General features: G+C 37.0%; 1 protein-coding gene across 3 annotated transcripts; it reads left to right on the plus strand.

Moving 5' to 3' along the window:
- The first annotated feature begins 204 nt into the window (after positions 1–204).
- Positions 205–12,901, plus strand: LOC571561 (UDP-glucuronosyltransferase 2A1). Of its 3 annotated transcripts, none has more exons than XM_087253228.1 (6): positions 205–2,643; positions 2,711–2,859; positions 9,786–9,923; positions 10,036–10,123; positions 12,046–12,265; positions 12,340–12,901. In XM_087253228.1, exons 1-6 carry the CDS (start codon positions 1,884–1,886, stop codon positions 12,620–12,622), a joined length of 1,638 nt encoding a protein of 545 aa, XP_087109354.1. In that variant the 5' UTR covers positions 205–1,883; the 3' UTR covers positions 12,623–12,901. The 3 variants fall into 3 exon arrangements, with proteins under 3 accessions (XP_087109354.1, XP_087109352.1, XP_087109353.1); XM_087253226.1 differs by having other exon boundaries at positions 9,786–9,851; XM_087253227.1 differs by lacking the exon at positions 9,786–9,923.
- Positions 12,902–14,986: the final 2,085 nt, after the last annotated feature.

Below are 14,986 nucleotides of genomic sequence, written 5' to 3' on the forward strand. Positions count from 1 at the left end.
GGTCAAATATGGACAAACCCTAGCATGGGATAAAAACTGTAATGTAAATTACATTTAAAAAAAGAACCTTATGTACATTGAGTTTTTCCATATTTGACCAAACTTTGGGTTAAAACAGCCCAGCGTTTTTTGTGTTTGTATATTGTCATTTTATTTAGATGTTGATGAATACAATCTAAAAATGCTGGGTTGTTAGACAAACCTGACCACTGGGTTAAATCTTTAAATGTAAGTTTTGTAACTCAGCTTTAACTCTAAGCAACATGATGTAACTGGCAGAGGAGGAAGAGAGAGAATGTTTTGAATTAGAAGAGTGGCATCCTCTGAATATACTTTCCTTTAAATAAACAGTATCAGATGGCGTTTAAATGTTCGGTGCACTCTTAAAAAATCATGGGTTGTTTTTCAACCCTATGCTGGGTCAAATATGGACAAACCCAACAGTGGGATTAAAACTGTGATGTAAATTTTATTGAAAAATTCTTCAAACATTGGGTTTGCCCAAAATTGACCCAACATTGGGTTTAAGCAATCCAGCATTTTTTCTGTTTGTGTATTGTATTTTTTTTAGTTTTTGGATTAATACTTTGTAAAAATGCTGGTTTGTTGGACAAACCCGACCACTGGGTTAAATCTTTAAATTTAGTTTTTGTAACTCAGCTTTAACTCTAAGCAACATGCTGTAAGTCACAGAGGAGGAAGAGTGTGAATGTTTTGGATTAGAGGAAGAGTGGGATCCTTTGAATATACTTTTTTTTTTTAATAAAGAGAAATAAATGGTGGTACCAACATTGGGTCAAATATGGACAAACCCAACCATGGGATTAAAAACTATAAAGTAAATTAAATAAATAAAGAAAAGAACTGAACATTGGGTTTGTCCATGTTTTGTCAACGTTGGGACTGTGGGGGAAACCAGAGCACCCAAAGGAAACCTTTGCGAACACGGGGAGAACATGCAAACTCCACACAGAAAATTCAACTGACCCAGCCGGGGCTCAAACCAGTGATCTTCTTGCTGCGAGGCGATCATGCTACCCACTGCACCACCGTGACACCCTAAAAACTAATGTAAATTTAATTGAAAAAATTAACCCAACATTGGATTTGTCCATATTTGACCCAATTTTGTTTTTGTTTTTGAGTAGTGTCATTTTATTTAGATGTTGATGAATACACTGTAAAAATGTTGGGTTGTTGAAGAAATCCAAACACTGGGTTAAATCTTTAAATGTCATTTTGTAACTCAGCTTTAACTCTAAGCAAGAAGAGTTTGAATGTTTTGGATTAGAGGAAGAATGCTTTTTTTTAAACAGAAATAGATGATGTTTAAATCTTTGGTACACTACTTAAAAATGCTGGGTTGTTACAACCCAACTTTGAGTTAAATATGGACAAACCCAACCATGGGATAAAAAACTTTAATGTAAATTTAGTTAAAATAAAAAACATTTGGTTGGTCCATATTTGACCCAACATTGGGTTAAAACAACCCAGTTTTTTTAGATGTTGATGAATGCACACTATAAATGCTGGGTTGTTTAAACTATGAATTTGGGTAAAATATGGGCAAACCCAACCACTGCTTTAAATCTTTAAATTAAATTACTCAGCTTTAACTCTGTGGTTGGGTTTGTCCGTGTATATTTATTAAGAGTGTATGTATTATTATCCCACTGATATGCATTAAGGCTGGATTTTATCTAAACCACATACCTACTGTACTATGTAGACATCAGAGAACAATTTAACATATTGAATCAATGCTCTACATGGCACCTTTAAAATACTTAGATGTATATGCTGTATACCTTTTACCTGAACAGTTATTAATTAACTTTGACTTTGCTCTTCTTGGTTAATAATTATACAGTACATTTTATATGGTTGCAGGACACTCAATAAACACACAACCTACAGTATTGCTGACAAACATGAGACTCGTAGTGTGTGTTCTTGCTCTTCTCACTGCGTTCAGCGCTGGAGAATGTGGGAATGTTTTGGTTTGGTTTACTGAGGGCAGCCACTGGATTAATCTGAAGATTGTTTTGGAAACGTTGATTGACAGGGGACACAATGTTACAGTGTTGGTTCCTGATGCTTCAATCTTCATGCATGAAAAAGAATCAGATCGCTTCTCCTACCAGAACTTCAGCGTGTCCAAATCTACACAGGACATGCAAGATTCCTTAAATGATTTCTTACATTTCTCCATGTATGAGATGGATCGGTTAAACTTGCTGCAAATTCATATCAGATTATACCAGCTTATTTCTAAAGATCAACAACTGTGTCTTGCTTACTGCAACGGTGCTCTGAAATCCCTAGAACTGATGGACAAATTGCTGCAAGAGAAGTTTGATGTCATGCTGGCTGATCCGATTTTTCCATGCAGTGAGGTGTTAGCTGAAAAGCTGGACATTCCCTTGGTTTACACATTAAGATTCTCCATTGCTCACACTATGGAGCGCATGTGTGGTCAGATACCAGCTCCACCATCATATGTTCCTGGAGCCATAAGCAAACTTACTGACAAGATGAGCTTTTCAGAGCGAATCCTCAATATGCTGTTCTACCTCTCTCAAGATGCTCTGGCTAGTAGTCTGTGGAAAACAATTGACAACTACTACACTGAATATTTAGGTGAGTTAAAGATCAAACTACCTATAAAGAATCTCTGTATTTTTTTTAAGATGTTCTTTCATTGCAGGGCGACCTACTTCCTATTGTGAGATGATGGGTAAAGCCGATATCTGGTTAATCAGAACCTACTGGGATTTTGAGTTTCCGCGGCCATTCCTACCCAACTTTAAATTCATCGGAGGGATTCATTGCACCCCTGCCAAGCCATTACCCAAGGTGCACCTCTGCTTTTAAACTCATAGGTCACCCAAAAAGATCTTATCTCCATTTACTCCTCCTCCACTTGTTTCAAACATGACTGAGTTTCTTTTTTCTGTTGAACTCTATGGGCTTGTTACGTGTTTATGATGTTAAAGTGGGATGCTGTAACATTTAAGTGAGACAGGTGTAATGTGTGCGACAGATCAAGAATGAGGCAAGGATCATTTACTTTTATTTAGGCTTTTTACTCAATAATTGAAACATGTAACCATAATAACTGGGGAAAAAAAGAAATAAACATTTATAATTATTATCTTTAAACAAAAACAACGAGTGTAAGCCAAATCAAAGAAATTAACAAAACAAAACAATCCTTAAATATAAAGTCTAAACTAGGCGTCAAAAAGAAACACAAATAAAAACCGAGATCTTCAGTGTATACGACACCCGAACTAAACTAATTAAACTACAAAACTCAAAAATACACGGGTGGCAAAACACTCAAACTAATCTAACAAAACATCAATCTAAACTAAAACAAAACAAACCGGATAAATCCGTCAAAGCTTAGTTTAGAATCACACAACAACCATCATATTATGTTACTTAAAGCCAATGAAGTTCAACAAGTGAAGAAGATTTCTATTCTCTCAGTGTGAAGTATTTTCTAAGTGTAAAGCAGTTAATTTTCTCTTCACAAAATGTATGTAGTGTTTGCAGCAAACATGCCAGCGTGTGTTAAAAATACAGTGATATGTCTGTGTAAGATGAGAATGCCTGCACAGGAGCAACACTAGGAGAAGGCTGAGTGACTGATTTTGTAGAATAACTGAATATGTAAAGCACTGATCATATATGTTAAATACTTCTATGAAGCTATATGTGTCAGAAGTTAGAATGAGTAACATATTATCAAGTTATTATCCTATCATGACAATGTATGTAAACACTTAGTTCCTTTGCATAAGTTGCATCTATGGAGAGAGAACTTTGGTGTCAAAACAGTTGCTGACACAGACCTGTAACATCTCTGTTGACATGAGCTAGTGGGCTGAGAGCCAAGAATAGCAGGACCCCTTAGACTAGAAACCTATTCAAAAATGGTCAAGAGTTAAAAAGAGACTTAGGGGTGTGTCAAATAATCCTGTATAAAAATTGTAACAAACACAGATACTTCAGAAGGAGCAGGAGAGACTTTGGAAGGTGTCCAGGAGAGACTTCAGAATGCTCTGGGGTCTGCTCTGCTCTTTCTCGGCTTTATTATGGAGAATAAAGTCTATTTTCTGATATTAAAAACCTCTGGTCTGATAATTTCTAATTGATAAGTCAAAATTTACGACACAAGCAAACTCGAATTACCACAGTAACTGAGATAAATCACTAAATGGATGAAGCATTTGCACAAACAAATTGTGTGGAGCACAAAGAGTACGCAAAGGCAGAGCGCACACACACACTGGTCTGTCAGGGCTTTAAATCCTTGCGGCTCGTCCTGGGATTGGTGGAACCGGAGAACGTCATAATGATGATAGACAGAATAATAAACCAATAAGAAACCTAAGGGTTGAGCAAACGGAGAGGTGGGTGAAAAAAAATACAGAAAAAAAACATAAATCATAACAGGGCTCTATTTTGACGATCCATGCGCAAAGTGCAAAGCACAGGGTGCAAAAGCATTATGGGTGTGTTAGAATCCACTTTTGCTATTTTAAGGACGGAAAATTACACTTTGCGTCGTGGCGCATGGTTTCACAGGGTTGAGCTTATTCTCTTAATATGTTATAGGTGTGTTTTGAGAATAAACCAATCAGAGTCTCGTCTCCCATTCCCTTTAAGAGTCAGATGCGTCGCACCATAGCGCATTTGCTATTTACATGCCAGGCTTTGTAAGTGGCAAAACTAAACTCTTCACTAGAGAGAAAACAGTTAAAGAGAGCATCTGCAGCGCGAGAATGAGAGATGAGCCTCATTATTTACTTTCACTATCACTCTCACTTTGGTGGATAGGGAAACGTTTTGTACGCACAGACATCCATTAGCCTATACATAATTAATTTCGTTTGTTAAGCCCAAAGATTTGCTTCAAAACTATTTCTGAATTCAGTTATAATTTCCAGCAAACGAATAAATGAACAATAATAATGAAGTGTGCTCAAAAACCTGAGTTACATCCAAATACACATGCTGTGCCCCATATGGTCTAAAACCTGCAGGTGGGCAAATCTAAGCTTGTTTTTAATAAAACAAATATAAATATGGATATAATAAATAATACTGCTAATAATAATAACATTATACAAAAGCAAATTGTCATGAATAAACTTAAAAGCCCCCCGAGATGAAGAAGGCATGGAGACAGTGTTTTTTATATTTATGTAGGCTACAAAATTATAATTGTTGTAATATTTTAATCCTTTATTTTTTTTCATTGTAAATATATTTGCTTATACACCCTATGTGTAGGCTATTAAGCAATGTTTAAGTAAGACGCACGACTAACGCGCTCCACGATGAATTATAGGCCTGCTTTGATCCGGTCTATTGTGCAGCCTATTATAGTTCCTCAAAATAGCAACGCGCCAGCAATGCGCCTCAACACCCCTCCTTTTTAAGACCAGAACGCCTATGGGCGCACATGTGAGCCCAAATGCATTTGCTGTTTAAACAGCGTGGCTCAAAACTTCAAGCGCCGAGCTGAAACTAGCAAACAACATTTGTGTCACGCCTTGCACCGCATTGCACCGGGTGTATGATAGGGCCCTAAGTAAGATATACTTAAGAACATGCAAACTCCACACAGAAATACCAACTGGCCCTAACTGACGATAAACGCAAATGAAAAGCGCCCCGGTGTGAAGGAGCCTTATGTCTGTGTAAAATCAAGAATTTAAGTGTTTATTTTGCATGTTAATTGTTAGTCTTTAGGTGATGATAAATGCGTACAAGTTAATCGACTGTAATAAATGTTAAAATCTGACCATTTGCTTCCACGTTTGCAGTGGCTGTGCTTCTCTGTTGACGTCAGTTTGATGCTTTAGCCATAATATTCTTAACCACACGCCCCTTACTGTTAGTTTGCTATGAGGGAATGATGCTTTTTTAGTTGTAAGTACATAACGAAATACAAGTAATAAAAATTCCAGTTTTCACACACACACACACACACACACACACACACACACACACACACACACACACACACACACACTGTAAGTTAAGCCACACCACACCGGTGCTGTGTGTAGTGATGATTTCTGCCTTGTATTGTAACTTTGAGATACCAACTTTGGTATCCAGTCTAGATAAGAGCTAACAAAACAGATAATGACAGCAAAAACTTTACCTTTCACATCTTTTCCATGAAAAGTGACAAACTATGTACCTTTGTTCCCAGAGTTGGTAGTGTTGGATCAGTAATTACAGATCATATTATTTAGTCACTGATAAACACGGTCACATGCATCAACTTTTTTTCTAGGAATAATTATATTTATTATTATACTACAAGTATGATTAAATGACTTGTTTGAAATTAATTTACGAGTATAGACCCTTTGCACATTTCCGGGTTTTTCAAAAGCCAAAGTCATGATAGTTTTTTAAACTTAGAGCGCAGTTAATGGGAGAGTACAATAAATAATTTTTTACAATCCTATTTGCTGATTTAATAAAAGAAGATCTTGACGATGGTGTTATCAAGACTTTCAGAAAAAAGAATAAAATAGTGTGAGACTGAAAACGGCAGCCAGAAGAGAGAGCAACGTCAAATTTACTGTCCTGTCCCATAGACGCTGCATTTTAAACGCCTCACAAAAGCATTCATTTATTTTTGTAATTTGATGCAAAGATGATATACAGTAATACATACGTTGCTTTTTTTAAAATCTAAATATTAAAAACTTTAAAGGATTAAAGATGCTGACAGTCTTGTGAAAAGGGTCCATTGTTAGTACAGTACTAGATGAGGTAGTGCTTGATATTGTAAGAATGGGTTTTTAACTACAGCGGTTCGAACTGTAGTTCTGCTGCATGATTAAAAAGTTATCAGTATGATGGTGAAAAACTGCATTTCTAGTCAAACCATCTTTCTGCAATCTAATGCCAAACACGGAAATAATAGCTTTTAATAGCTGAAAATGTGGGAGAGCGTTGCTTTTATGTGATTGTGTTGTATTTTAATTTGGAGCAATTAAGTGTTGATTCACTTATACCACATGTTTTTGGACTTGTGGGGGAAGCAAGAGCTCCTGGAGGAAACTCACGTGATCACGGAGAGAACATGCAAACTCCACACAGAAATGCCAACTGACTTAGCCGGGACTTCAACCAGCGACCTTCTTGCTGTGAGGCAATTGTGCTACCCACTGCTGTACCGTGCACATACCTATTTTGTATCTTTCTCGACAATGTGACCAAAGCCCAAATACTGAGACATACAAACTGACCAATCAACATGTGACCACAACAAAAAAAAGTCCACATGTTAGCCAGGCCCTGATCTTATCAGTATCTGCCTTTGGAATCTGTTTGGACCTTCTTGGTAAAAAATATGTTTTGCCATATAAACAAATGCATATGATCATTTACGCTGTTACAATATCAGGGACGGGATGGGACAGTGCTTTTTCCTGGGAAAGTTATTGAAAAAAAGGTTATTGGCCACCTGAGCGATCAGTAAGTTAAGACTGGTGGTTAAGAGGCAGAAAGATTCAGGGTTTCACAGATTCATTCAACACAGGCTCATTCTGAAAATGTAGCCCTACTGACGTTACAGACCATGAATTCTGTAGCCAGAGGTACGTATGGCTGCATTTCATTTTTTAAATAAACGATACGGGTCGGTGTGATGTTGTTCCTTTTCGCGCTTACCTACGTACGTAGGCGGACTTGAGACGCAGAGAGGAGTTGACCACGGCGGCGGGGTTCAAGTCCGGTGAAGAGCGGTTCCAGAAAGCGAGTAATGCCTAGTTCACACGAAAGGATTTTAAGACTGATTTGAGCCCGATTTGGAAGTTAACGAGCTCACCGACAGATCGGGCTGTGATCGGGAAGAAATCTGCGGGTGCTCGCCGCTCGCCGCTCTTTATGTGTGAACTACTGAACAACGCATCAACGAGGCTCGCTGACGCGCCGCCGACACCTCGCAGACGGAAATCCAACATTCAGCATGCTAAATATTTCAGAGCAGCCGACTCAACCCCACGTGTGGTCAGATGTAGTGACGAGCTACAGCCAATGAGAGAGCATATCAGCATGAGCTGAATGCCTGTGTGTTCAGGAGCTCAGCAGAAACATCTGTGATTGGTCAGAATGGGCATCGATGCACTCGCTTCATTCTGCGTTAGCACAGGCATGAGAGTAGGCTATATTAACAGTGGAACTAGAATTCTGTAACTATTAGAATTACCATACAGCTCATTCTGACCGTTCTCATATAAAACGCCATATTGTCACAACATATTTACATTCAAAGCTATTATTGAGATATTAAAATTAAGCTTTGAATGTCTGGCATCATATTTAATTACCCTAAATTACCCTAAAATATAATCTTTTTTTTGTAATACAGCCTATAAATATGTAGTTAAGATACTAAAACACTTAAAGGTCTTGCCTTTCATTTTCACTTTCAAACAGGAGCTATTTTACAGCACAGAATATGCTGTTTTTAAAGATATCTAAAGTAAATTGATGTTTTATGTAAATTGATGTTGCCATCAGAAAGTTTTGTTTATGTTAGCAGGAAGTTGCTAGGCAAGAAAATGCACACATATTTAAAGTCACAGTGAAAAGTATCAGACATGCATGCAGTCATTTTAACCAATATATAATAATATAATATATATAAAATAAGGCAGAAATGCTCAGTTCTTTACTGTTTTGTAATAAAAAAAATAACAATGTCAGAAAGAAATACACTGCTAGTTAGAAAACGGCAGGGTGTTATAAATATGTTAGTTTTATTTCAAAGAGTTATAAAATTACAAAAATTAAAAACTCTCTGTGTATCTATCCACTGGAACCTGCAGACGAGTGATTAATCCGCTGAGAAATCAGCTGATTTGACGATGTTTTTAAATGCTTTCTCCAAAGCTTTAAACACTGTCAGTGATGTAATCCGCACACAAGCAGCCAATAGTGTTCAGCTTTTTCTGACGACTCCTCCCTCAAAATTTCATTGGCTGTGGATTGGTAGCTTGAATGAACTGATAGGGAATGAGATGTTGTCAGATCATGTAGTGTGTGACCCCCTCTTGTGGATCGTTCACGGAGTGTTGCGTAGTGTGAACACTCCAGAGATTAAAAGACACAAAGTCAGGTCATGTAGTGTGAACGGCACAGCGATCTGCTGATGTTTAAAATCCTGTAGTGTGAACTAGGCTTAAGACAAAAACAGATTCCAAAAAAAAATTATAAACAAGTAAATAACAGGGTGAGAATGTGGTAAAATCTGAAAATGTAAAAAAAAAAATCAGATGAGGGCTTTTCTTTTTTTGGATTGCCTTTGAAACATGATGGTTGTGTTTCAGGAAGTGGGTGGGCAGGTCAATCGATAAAATTGGTTGGGTTTAGGGAAGCGAGAGGGTAAGTCAGTCGATTTTTCGCTCAGTCAGTCAAAAAGTCTGTCAAACAGTCTGTCGACAGCGGCCTCTGGTGGGTTTACGTGAGAACAGCAGGTGCGAATGGCACTCGCAAGAGAAATTTGAGATCTCAAAAAGCGTACACAGCAGCGACAATAAAAACTGCAGAAAAACGTGCCGCAGGGATGTACTGTATTTCGCAATCTCCAAAAACGTCTGTTTTCAGAATGAGCCTGGGTTGGATTCTTTGACCATCAGGCCACAGGGAAATGTCCTGGTGCTTCCTATGACCAGTCAGACCCTGCTTGATGTTTACCTCATTGTGGCAGTAAGAGTAAGTACTGAACTTTCTTTGTGTAGGATTTAGAGGAGTTTGTGCAGAGCTCAGGGGATGATGGGATTGTGGTCTTCACACTGGGATCCATGGTAAACAACATTACCAAAGAAAGGAGCAATACAATCGCCTCCTCACTGGCACAGATACCACAGAAGGAAACAGTTCTACCTTACATATTTATTTTCCTTCTATATATTATGAACCCTGCATTTTGATCATTTCATTGGAAGAAGAAAATTAAACTTTAAAAGTGTTTTGTGAATGTTTTTACAGGTCTTGTGGCGATACGGTGGAGAGAAACCAGATACTCTTGGTGAAAACACTAGAATCTTTGAGTGGATGCCTCAGAATGACTTATTAGGTTTGTATTATTATTTGAGATTTAATATATTGTATTTAATTTATTTTTATTCTCTCATTTTCCTTCGGCTTAGTCCTTTATTTATTAGGGGTCACCACAGCGGAATGAACTATTCCTGCATCTGTTTTACGCAGCGGATGCCCTTCCAGCTGCAACCCAGTACTGGGAAACGCCCATAAACTCTCACATTCACTCACACTCATACATCACAACCAAGTTAGTTCATCCAATTCAAATAGTATTTCAAATAGTAATGATTAAAGTAAATGATCTAGATGTATTTAGATGCATTTTCATATTCACGATAAGGCGTAAAACTAAAATATGTTCATCCAATTAAATATTGTAGGACCGACGAATAACTCAAATACGACAGGCACCTCTAACTGTCAAGAAATTTGAATTTGAATTTCTGCGCAGCCTCTTTAAGCAAACTGATACGTCATTCGTGCACACCCGTGAAGCACGGATCTACCGCTGACAGAGAGATTAGGCAAACTCTGCATCACCCTGAACTTCTTTCTGAAAGAAAAGTGGGCTTGAATGCATGAAAAGAAAGATTGTTTCTAATAGGGCTACTGCCAAAAATGCAGAATCAAAACTTTCTTAACCTTGAATCAATATCAGAGTTACTTTTGCACGCTGGAGGGAAATGAAGTTATGCAGTTCCAAATGACGATCTGAAGGATGACACCACTGAAGCTTTTCTTTTAGACAGGTAGATTTTAAACCTATTTTAGCCACGCAAAGCTTATGTAGACTGTGTTGTTGTGTATGAATGAGTTTGTATTGTATGCATGGAAGTGTTGTTTAGCCACTGAGCCATATAAAATATGATCCTTACTTTAAACTTATTATAAATATATATTTATATATATTTATATAAATATATATTTATATATATTTATATTGTTCAATTATAATATATAGGCCCTATACATATAGTTTTTTTTTTGTCAAAAAATTTTGTGGCTAAAAATTATTGGTTCAGGCCCCAATTTGGCACTGGTACCATTTTAAAAGTATCGATTTAGCACCGGTATCAAAATAACCCCAAACGATGCCCAACCCTGTAACCCGTGCAGGAGAATTTTGAATATACTGTAAACGTCTCAGAGAGCTTGTTAAGCCCCTGAAGAGTGAGTTATAGAAATCAAGACGTGACGTGATAAAGGCATGGATAAGCCTTTCCGCATCAGGCCGTGATAGAAAAGGTCTAATCTGCGCAATGTTACGCAGGTAAAAGAAGGCTATTTTATTTAAGTGTTTAAAGTGTGAGTTAAAACTGAGCTGCACATCAAAAAGTACCCCAAGGTTGCACACCTGGGAGGGAGACACTTGAATGTGATCATTCACAGAGTGTTTAAAGTCATTACACTGGTTAACATTGGAAGGAGTGCCAATTCTAAACTCAAGAACATCAAAACTAAGCAACAAATAAATTACAGTAATACATACACATTATTAAAAATACATAAAATAATAATGATAAAAAAGGGAGGAGGTACAGCAAACCAATGGGGGAAATATTTGTCAAATCGAATCATGTATTGTTTTTATATAAATCAAAAATGGATTCCAAATCTATTTAAATAAATCACTCCTTCCTCTCAAAGAATATGATCTTCTCCAGTACTACACAGTTGCAGACGTCTGAGACCCACAGTCCAATTGGTACATCAATGTCTGTTTTCCATCTCAAAGCAACACAGTGTTTTAGCTATTGTCACTAACATTTCAGTAAGCTTAATAGCATGATCATGCTGGAGGTTAGAATTTGTATAATTGCCCAATAAATGTATCTCTGGATCCAATGGAAAGTCAATGCCATGAATTTGTGATATAATACTACATTTAGGTTCTTTTAAATGAAACTCTAGCGCCCTCTGCTGTTACATTTTTTTGTTTGTCTCCTGATTCAGGTCACCCCAAAACCAGAGCGTTCATCACTCACGGGGGCACTAATGGCATATATGAGGCCATATATCATGGTGTCCCGATGGTCGGCATCCCCTTGTTTGGTGACCAGCCTGATAATATGGTTCATATGAAGACCAGAGGTGCTGCTGTTGTCATGGACTTTAACAGCATGCAGACTCAAGACCTGGTGGATGGACTTAATGCTGTCATTAATGACCCCTCGTGAGTTGACTTTCATTAATATTCACATATTAACAGTATGCAAATTATTACAGCATTTCTCTTCATCTCCGCAGGTATAAAGAGAATGCAATGCGTTTGTCCAGGATTCATCACGACAGACCAATGAAGCCTTTAGATGAGTCTGTGTTCTGGATTGAGTTCGTCATGCGCAATAAAGGTGCAAAACACCTGCGTGTGGAGGCCCACAACCTGACCTGGTATCAGTACCACTGTCTGGATGTGTTCGCTTTTCTTACCACTGTCCTGACTCTAGTCCTCTACATCTGCTTTAAAATGGCCAAATTCTTCATCATGCGCTGCTGCTTTAGATCAAAGAGGAAAAGCAAGAAAGAGTGATTTGGACTGATACAAAGATCAATATAGTTTATGTATTCAGTACTGTGCATTTTGGTTTTAAATTACATTATATAAGATGAAAAACTAATGTAAAACAGGTTGTTGTGTCTTAAATATTGTTTATAAAATCAATACCTCTAGTCCTATTGGTCAGTAACTGTGTCTATTTATAAGAAAGCAGAGACCATGACCAAACATTATACTTAATCAGTTAATTGCATGATTGATTACTTGAATTGAATGTGCTTTATATGCATATAAAGTGATATCAATATTTTAGTTCATGTACCAGTTCCCACAATTAACTATTGGCTTATTGCCTCCCTATTAATAAGATATTGGCTGTTTATTAGTATGTATAAAGTATTTAAAGTTTTACAGTAGTTCTACTACCCAATGCCTAAACCCAACTACTACCTTTCTATCAAATAATCAGTAACAAATTGGGAGTTTATTGAGCTACACATCTTAGTTAAGGTTTTATTAATAGTAAAAAAAATTGTGTTAAAAAAGTGTGATTAAAGTCAATTCGGTAAATTTAATTGTTTTAGTTTTTAAACAACAAAATAAGCACATCACATCATGATATATATATTTAATTGTTTTAGTTTTTAAACAACAAAATAAGCACATCACATCATCATATATATATATGCCATGATGTGATGTGCTTATTTTGTGTGTGTGTGTGTGTGTGTGTGTGTGTGTGTGTGTGTGTGTATATATATATATATATATATATATATATATATATAACTTTATTTATATATCTGAAAGAAATCTCTAATCTGGGTTTGATGAAGAGATGTATAATAATAATAATAATAATAGTATAATAATTTACCAACTATTTGGTGGTGGATAAGGAGATTCCCCCAATGTGTGAAAAGTGCTTTAAGTGTCCAGAAATTACTCCAGAATTATTATTGTTTAAATAAACTCAAAGTTATTGTCCTACAATTTGGGTATTCTGTCTGCAGTATGTAAATCATAGGTCTTAAACTGGTTTCCTGGAGGGCTGCAGTTCTGCACAATTTTACCCCAACCCTAATCAAACACAGCTGATCCAACTAATCAAGGTGTTCAACACTACTAGAGACTATTAAGTAGGTGTAAAGCTGCAGTCACACCGGGCTTTTCCTCCCACAGACTTCCACTCATACGCATGCGAATGTGTCAGACCGGAAACGCAGGGTCATGCGTCAAGTTTTGCAGGTTGCTGCGGTGCAAAGTTCAAACTCTGACCTGCGAAATTGCATCCCTAGACTGCGTAAGACCAATCGAGGATCAAAACATGACCTCTCGGGACAGACATTTGAAATATGGAGCAATCGCTCGCTTTTTAAATGTCTAATAATCTTGTTTAATCCCGCCGCTTTTCGCAGAGCTGTATGACAGAATTTCTCAAACTCTGGTGTGACTGCAGCTTAGGTTGGAGGTGGTTGGAGCTAGACTACGCAGAGCTGTGCCCCTCCAGGAATTCAGGGCCACTGGAGTCTGAGACCACTGATGTAAATGTAATTGGATGAAATAAACTTTAGGCTTTTTTTTCCAAAAGCCACAGACAAAGAGGATGATATAATATTCTGTAATTTTCAAGTTAACTCATTCATTCATTCATTTTCCTTCGGCCTAGTCACATTATTTATCAGGGGTCACCACAGCAGAATGAACCGCCAACTTATCCAGCATATGTTTTACACATCGGATGCCCTTCCAGTTGCAATGCAGCACTGTGAAACACCCATACACACTCACACTCACACACACTATGGCCAATTTGGTTTATTCAATTCATCTATAACACATATCTTTGGACTGTGGGGGAAACCCAGGTGATTCATCTGATACTGAAATTAATCAGTATGAATATATAAAAGAGGCATTATCATTCAAAATGAACACTTTTATTATTGTCAGAAACCTGTTTGGCAAGATTTTCTCAGAAACTTGATCATTTGACAACAAAATACACCACTGTGTGACTTAAATACAGAGCTCAATAGGAAAAAAAGCCCAGTGTGGATTTCTCTTTTATTATTTAATCAAACTCTTGTAAATTGTACCTGAAAAACAGTTCTGGGGCGGGGTATTAGTATAGGTGTGTCCTACACTCTAAAAAATATTGTTTAGACAAAAGAAAAAAATTTAAGGCAACAGTTTGCATTAATATACTGAAGTTACGACAACATCTAACAAAATGAGGTTCAGACAACAAACTTTATTATGTTAGCCAAATATTTTCCTCTTCAATCAGAGGCTTTTTTACATAGCAAAAACCTCAAATCTATATGTTTAGTACTCAAAAATGTTTTTTCAACTAGTTTTCAACTAGAAAACAAATCCAGTGTAATGTTATGCACT

Source organism: Danio rerio, chromosome 5 (genome assembly GCF_052040795.2).
Source record: "Danio rerio strain M-AB ecotype USA chromosome 5, GRCz13ab, whole genome shotgun sequence".
Taxonomy (NCBI): domain Eukaryota; kingdom Metazoa; phylum Chordata; class Actinopteri; order Cypriniformes; family Danionidae; genus Danio; species Danio rerio.

What these genes read in the sequence shown, in the direction of transcription:
- LOC571561 (XM_087253228.1), top strand. Translation starts at nt 1,884, where the DNA reads ATGGTTGCAGGACACTCAATAAACACACAACCTACAGTATTGCTGACA. An exon ending in CTACTACACTGAATATTTAG is followed by an intron (nt 2,644 to 2,710) that starts GTGAGTTAAAGA and finishes CTTTCATTGCAG; the next exon opens with GGCGACCTACTTCCTATTGT. An exon ending in AGATACCACAGAAGGAAACA is followed by an intron (nt 9,924 to 10,035) that starts GTTCTACCTTAC and finishes ATGTTTTTACAG; the next exon opens with GTCTTGTGGCGATACGGTGG.